Raw genomic sequence first — 7,707 nt, forward strand, 5'->3', positions numbered from 1 at the left:
ACCTGCTCTCGCACGTGCCCCACCTGGAAAAGCCACTGGAGACTTCTGCGACGGTGATTTTTGCTCTAATAATCTCCTCTGTCCTTAGCCGCTGATTCATCCAGGCTGGAACATTTCGATTTCTCTTGCTTTAGCTCGTTGACTGTGAAATCTATTTCACCCAAGTGTACAGCTGGTTCTGCTCAGCTTTTCTCCAGCTGTCTCCTCCTTATTCCTGATGACCTCTGGTTAAGGCTGGCATCTTTTCAGGATGGCCTGAGGCCATCAGACGTTCTCTTTAAAATGGCTAAACTTCTCAAAAAGCTGGTGTTTAAATGAGTGAGAACTCTACTCCAAAACAAGAGAACTTTCTGGAACCTGAGGACTACAGCCTGAGCCATCATCCCCCAGGCAATGTGCAGCAGTGAGGACGCAGCTCAACTGTGCAACTGAGCCGGTTTCACAGAGTGTCTCCAGGAAGAGCCTGAGCACAACCCCAAGGCAGCCCACCGTCCCTTACAGCACTGAGGGACCCACAACAAACCTCGGGACACCCACAGCCTCCCGCCAGGAGGGAACCCTGTCCCAGTCCCCGGGGTCGCCCCTAGCACAGCAGGTAGAGATGAGTCACTTAAAAGAAGAACCAGCCCAAGTTACTTCCCAGGGCCCCCATCTCTTAATTCCACTTTCCCTTCTGCAACCCTGGAAACCCCATACCATTCCGCAAGGCCCCTTCCCAGTCTGCTAGCCCTCCAGTGCAACATTTTAAACTCTCAAATTCATCCCCTCCTCTCCACGCCTCTGCCACATCACTCGGACCCCATTCTTGCTCCTATCCGTCTCCTTGCCTCCTGCAGCCGCCATCAGCATCCCCCACACCACGGCAAGAAGGATCATCCTAAACCACAAGCCCGAGTACGTCGGTCCTCTGGTTAAGGTTCCCCAGAGCCGCCACGACCAAGTGCGGACCCCTCGGCACGCCCTGCCAGACGCGGAGAACATGGTTCCTGCTACCCAGCCACCTCTCGGTAAAAGTAAACGAAGATCCAGTGACAAGCTGTCTATGAGAGACGCGCTTCATACGTAAAGACTGAGACAGGTTGAAGGAGAGGACGGAGACGGCGCACCTACCAACACCAAGGAGGAAGCTGGTGTGGCCGTCGTGCCCATATCAGCATCAGACACACCAGGCAAGGAGCATAAAGGAGCGCCACCAGACGTAAAGAAGGCCGCTCACTAATGACAAAAATGTCAACACATCAAGAAGGCATAACACTCCTAAGCGCATATACCCCAAGAAACAAAGCAGCAAAACACACCAACAAAATGGACAGAACCAAAGGGAGAAATGTACAAATTCAATGGTGGAGCTTGGTACACTCCTCTTGTCAGTAACTGACAGAAGAAGACGCAAAGTTACGAAGGATGTATATCTGGACGACACTGTCAATCAGCTTAACCTCACTGACATGCCTAGAACACTCCCCCAACAAGGCAGAATACACATTCCCTTCCAGTGCACGAGCGCCATTCAGCTGGTTAGATCATATACAAGGACACTGGTTCTCAAACTTGTAGGTCTCAGAATCCGTCAACACTCTTAAAAATTACTGAGGACCTCAAAGAGCTTTTAAAACAAAAATGTAGGTTATTTCTATAGAAATTTATCATATCAGAAGCCCAAAATAGAAAATTTTTAAGTATTCAGTTATTCATTCACTTTAAAAGAATAACAAACCCATTGCACGTTAACATAATGTGTCTCATGTCTTACGAAACATAAATGTATTTCCTGCCTTCCTCTTGTGGGCACCTGATCTGTGAGTCCACGTCCCCCACAGCCAGTCCAGCATCCATCCTACCTAAACCCTAAAGGTTTCCTAAAAAGAGCATCTGTACCTTGAGACGGCTGGACGCCCGGCGAATCCCCACTCTCTCCTTGTTCCTCCCGCACTCGGCATGCACCAAAATATTTACCATTCCTGTCTCTGGGGCCTCCAATTGTTGGAAACTATTCCTGTTTTTGCTCATCACTTGGACAAGATTCTGGCTCCCTGGGGACAGGAGTTAACGGTCACAGAGCTCGGCGCAGGGGACAGAGAAGTCAGTGTGTTAGGTCACTGCCTATGACGGCTAATGGCACATGTCAACTTGACTGGACTGAGGGACGCCCAGATGGCTGGTGAAACATTACTTCTGGGTGTCTGTGAGGGTGTGTCCAGAGGAGACTAGCATTCGAATCGGTCCAACCTGCTGATGTTTCCAATAGAACAAAAAGGTGGAGGAAGGGCGAATTTGCTCTCTGCTTGAGCTGGGACGGCCACCTTCTCTGCCCTTGGACACTGTGGACATCGGTGCTGCTGGCTCTCCAGGACTCAGACCGGGACTTACACCCTTGGCTCTCCTGGGTCTCTAGCTCGCGGGTGGCAGATCACGGACGTTCCAGCCTCCGTAACCGTTGAGAGCCAGTTCCTGCAGTAAATCTCCTCTTACGTGCGTCTCTACATATCCCACCGGTTCTGACTCTCTGGAGGACCCCAAGTGGTCCACTGCCTACACAAGAAGGCAGAGCGGCCCTGACCCCTCGGGCGGAACTAAAGGGATGTGGTCTATTCCCCTCGGACCCGCTGCTGGCCGAGGGGCTGCTCCTCTTCTAAGTGCTCGCAGACGCTTGTTGCTTCTGATGAGAGGTAGCGTAACACGGTCCTCGGTTAATAAAGGAATCCAGTCAATTTCGGCCTCTGCTCTTGAACGAGTGGCAGGACACCGCCTGGCGGCTCCTCGGAGCGCTTGGGCAATGCTCTGACAGGTATGTCATTCTCTTTTTCGAAACACTGGCAGGTACTTTTGTTTCTATTGTGGTTTTCATTCGCTGGGCACAGCCCAGCTGGAGTGAGGCAGCCCCACGAGCCCACCCCACGCCACAGAGCCCACAGGAAGGCTGGTGCTGTCAACGGTCCTGGCGCCAGCCGGCTCGGACTCACCTGCCACCTGCAGGATGCCATGTCTGGCCACATCGTAGAATGGGTGATTCGTGCTCAGCGCAGGGTCCTGGCCAGCCGTGGGCACCACTGAGGGCCTTCTCACTGCGCCCAGTGTGGCCGCCGCCTCCTCCTCGTCTCTCTGCAGCTCTACGGCAGACAAGGAGGATTAGAAGTCAGCCGTATTCTCAAGCAAGGAGAGGATGAGGGAGCCTCCTGAGATCTTTCTATAGTACAGTCACCACGCCTCAGCTCTGCACCTACTACGCACTGGCCTCTGCTGTGTACCCACTATGCACCGGCCTCGGCTATGCATCTAACTATGCACTTGCCTCAGCTGTGCACCCACTATGCACCGGCCTCTACTGTGTACCTACTATGTGCCCTACTCTGCTGTGTACCCACTATGCGCCCGCTTAGTGTGCAACACCATGGAGGGGTAAAAACGAGACCTGAGGGCTGGATATTGTCCTCCACATTGACAGGAGTGGAAACCGAGGCTCAGAGAGGGGCAGTGACGTGCCCAAGGTCACACTGCTAACTGGCAGCAGAGTGTGGACTTGAACTCCATTTCCCAGCTCCAAACTCTGACTCGGGGCCTTCCTGAACGACGCTCACACGGGCAGCCGGCAGGAAGCCGTGGCCGGGCTGAGGACAGAAACTGGGTCACTGTGTATGCGGGAGAAAGAAAGCACGGTCTTCCAAGTTTCATTTTAGTAGGGGAGGTTCCTTCGTACAAACACATCACGGCTCTTTCAGAAATGTTTTAAGCTGGAGAAAGGATGGGAACTTTAAATGTCAAGGTTAGGGCAGACTTTAGTCCCCAGGTGGACTGGATTCAATAGTGTCCCTCCAAAATTCTGTCTACCCGGAACCTCACAATGTGACCTTATTTGGAAATGGTGTCTTTAGAAATGAAATTAGTTAAGATGGGGTCACACTGGATTAGGGTGGGCCCTAAATCCAATGACTGGGGTCCTTATAAGAAGAGGAGAGGACACAGAGACACGCAGGGAGAAGGAGGACGGAGCCACGTGAGGACGGAGGCAGAGACTGGGGACGTGGCCACAAGCCCAGGAGCCTCCAGGAGCTGGACGAGGCAGGAAGCATCCTCCCTCAGAGCCTTCAGAGCGAGTGTGGCCCCGCCAACACCTTGACTTCAGACTTCTGGCCTCCAGAACTGAGAGAATAAATTTCCATTGTTTTAAGGCTGGAAGTTTGTGGTCCTGTGTTAGGGCGGCCCCAGCAGACTGACACAGCAGACCTGTCGCTCCAGAATCGGAGCCAGCTGAGCTGGAATCTCCAGGGGGCATGATGGGCTGGGTGGGGGGTTTGGGGAGGAAGCATGGGCTTTTCCTAACAAATTCTGGAGGTGATTCTGATGCAAAGCCAGGTCTGAGATCCACTGATGCAGCAGACCAAAGCCCCATCCCAAAGGGAGCCCACCCACGACCCTGGGGCGGCCCGTGTGTCTCTGGGGAGCCAAGGTCTGGAGGGAGGCCTCTCGCCCACCTGGTCCCAGCCCCACCCCCTTGGTGTGCACCCTCCCGTGTTCACTGAGCCTCCGTGACGGCAGGGGATTGGGGAGTGGCAAGCCCTCATTTGTCATAGTGTGACAGTATGCGATGCTCCAGGGCACGCCTCATCCAGCCAGCCATTCAGCAGGTATGTGCTGAGTACCTACTGAGTCCCGGGGAGAGGGTTAGACAGTGGGGACACAGCACCAGACACAGGCAGGGTCCCTGTGGTGGGCAGAATAAAGGCCGCCCAATGATGACCATGTCCTGACCCCAGAACCTGTGACTGTCACCTCAGACCAGACAGAAAAGAGCCACGTGTCAGAGAGAGGCACTAAAGAAAAGTCAGGCAGGATAGGGGACCCTGGGTGGGTGTGTGTGAGGCCTGGTCAGACGGCCAAGGGGCCTCATGAAGGAGGGGAAGGAGCGAGCCACGCTGGAACCGGCTGGAAGGGACTTCCAGGTGGAGGGAACAGCGTACGAAGGCCATGAGGTGGCTGCAGCCGAGTGCTGGAGGAGAAACGGTGGGAGGTGAGGGCAGGGAGGCCACAGGGGACCTTGTATCCTGAGGTGCGGCAGCCGCCGGGGGCCGAGTCGGTGACAGCACGCTCCATCCGCCCCGGGGTTTTACTAGGATCCCTCCAGCGGCTGGGTAGAGCGCAGGCTGGGGGCCGGGAGGAGCAGGAGGCCCCTGAGAGTGGACCATGGGGCTGGCCCCGTCCCGTGCTGGGCAGCAGTGGAGACAGACAGCCCCGTGCTGCCGACTGAGATAAGGGCTCTGACCACAGAAGCCTGTGCCGCAGGGGGTTGGGGCAGGCTTCCCGAGGAGGAGCCGTGCCTCTGACGGACAGGTGTGAAATGACGGGGGTGGGGGGGGGTGGGGGGTGGGGGGGGTGAGGGACGGAGTGTTCCAGAGAGAGGAAAAGGCCCCCAGCGGGAGGGGGAGGGGGAACAGGCCAGTGTGTGGGAGGGCAGAGGCCAGACCACGGGGCTTCGGGGCCTCGAAGCCGTGCTGAGGAGTCAGGTTTATCCAGAGAGCCCAGGAGGCCACTGGGAGAGTCAGCAGAAGGATGGAGGCCATAAGCAAAGGCCGGGGACAGCCTGGCACAGAGCGACAGAGGGGAGTGTGCAGATCAGGCTGGAGTTGGGCCAGGCCAGGCCCCGGCGGGCCCTCTGGCCGTGCTCCAGAGTTGGGCTGGCCTGTGTCCACCGAGCCTAACCCACCTCTAAATGCACCCTGGTCCTACAGGTGCAGCCACGTGGAAACCCCACGGACATCCCACTTATGGAGGCAGCCCCAGAAAGAGATGTTTACAGCGCTAAAGCACGTGGTGGAAGACAGTCTGGCCACCCCTCAGAAAGCTGGACATAGAATCACCACGACGCAGCGATTCCACTCCTAGGTACAGACCCACGAGAACAGAACAGAGATGTTCAGACAAATACATGCTCACAGCAGCACCATTCACAACAGCCAAAAGTGGCACCGGCCCACATGTCCATCAACGGTTGAACGGACAAACAAAATGCCGTCTAACCGCCTAACGGAATATCACTCAGTCATGAGAGGAATGAAGCGCTGATAGGTGGGCAACATAATGAAACTTCAAATATTATGCTAAGGTAAAGAAGCCAAACACAAAAGACCACAAACTGTAAGATTCCATTTATACGAAATGTCCAAAACAGGTAAACCCACAGAGAAAGCAGACCGATGGTTGCCAGGGGCTGGGGGAGGTAAGAAGGGGGACTGACTGCTTAGTGGGTTCGGGTTTCCTTTTGGGGAGATGAAATGTTCTGGAACCAAACAGAGGTGATGGCTGCACAGCACTGTGAACGTACTAAATACCACTGAATTGTTCACTTTACAGTGGCTAATTGCATTATGTGACTTGCACCTTAATAAAAAAAGAAAAGAAAACACTGCTCCAGCACGTGGGAGTCACAACTGGAAAGAAACAGGACAAGCCAGAACACTGGACCATCTCGAGGAGCGCAGGGAAGAACGGGAACAAGGATGCCTTCCCGGGGACAGGGTGGTACCTCACGTCCCCCTGGCGTCGGCATTGCCATCACGCTGCCATCTGGACCCGAGCAAGAAACAGCTCACTGTCACTCACGCCGTGAGCGGTAAGGAGAGTAAATTTGAAGGAAAATTACAGGTTCTTGGGAGCAAATCAAGCAGCTTATGCAAAACCCAGCCAAGGCTTCCCGCCTCGGGGTGTGAAGGCTGATGCTGGAGGCAGAACAGAAAGTCGTTCACTTCAGGGCTGCAGGCCTTCAGCAGGTTCCAGCCCTGCTCAGTTACTGCAAACCTGGACGAGACACCTGCCCTTGAGGGAAATGAACAAAATAGCGTGGCCCCACTGCATGTAATAACATATACGCGTGATCTTAACCGAATGCAGAGAGCTCATTCCAAGGAAAGGGGTCTCCCTGTGCGCCTGGAAGCAAGGCCCTCCTCCCAGCGTGGCCTCTCACCCGGTGCCCTCGGGCACGTTTCCCAGTCACTCCGAGCCTCAGTTTGCTTGTCTGTAAAGTGGGGACGTAGAACCTGGCCCCTTGAGGGGCAGCTGTCAGCAGTGAATGAGGATATTATCGCCTGTGAGGCTCCCAACCACCCACGGGGTTCATATGACTCTGCATAAAAGGACTCTGGAGAGAAAAAGTCACTATCAGTGCTTAGCTGGGGTGGGGGGGGTGGTAGGACCCAGGGCTGGGGTGGAAGAACGACTTCCCTGAGCACTTTTGTGTAGGGTTAGACTTTTCGAGCCACACACATAGATTTATCTATTAAAAAAACAAATGTGCACCAATGATCTCCCTCTCCCTGGACGAGGCTGGAAGGAGAGCACACTACCTATCTCGGCCAGCTCCTCCAGGTCCAGCTGGGACATGCTCTGCTGGTGGGCAGGGTGGTCCAGGCACACTGTCCCAATGCCACCTCTGGGGGATCCAGGCACGGGGTCCTCCCGACGCCCTGAGGGGGAAGCACACGGAGAGGGCGGCATTTATACACAAGGCGTCAGAGCTTGAGGAATAAAGGAATAAACAAAGGAATAAACAAAGGAATAAAGCCCTTCAAGTGGTCTGCTTGCTGTTTTGACTTCTCTCCTTAACACGGAAAAGAGCGCCCACTTCTGGCCGAGACCTCGAATCACCTCAGTGTTCCCGCCTCTGCCCGCCCTGTCCGTCCCGCCCCACACACGGGAGAACTCTCCCTCAATGAA

General features: G+C 54.9%; 1 protein-coding gene across 1 annotated transcript in view; it reads right to left on the reverse strand.

The window, feature by feature from the left end:
* ARHGAP8 (Rho GTPase activating protein 8) overlaps positions 1-7,439 on the reverse strand; it is a 52,947-nt gene extending 45,508 nt beyond the window's left edge. The window contains 2 exon segments of the mRNA XM_058568164.1: positions 2,964-3,110; positions 7,338-7,439. Coding sequence (XP_058424147.1) covers positions 2,964-3,110; positions 7,338-7,374 — 184 coding nt within the window. The 5' untranslated portion in view covers positions 7,375-7,439.
* Positions 7,440-7,707: the final 268 nt, after the last annotated feature.

The sequence above is a fragment of the Diceros bicornis genome, chromosome 25 (assembly GCF_020826845.1).
Source record: "Diceros bicornis minor isolate mBicDic1 chromosome 25, mDicBic1.mat.cur, whole genome shotgun sequence".
Taxonomy (NCBI): Eukaryota; Metazoa; Chordata; class Mammalia; order Perissodactyla; family Rhinocerotidae; genus Diceros; species Diceros bicornis.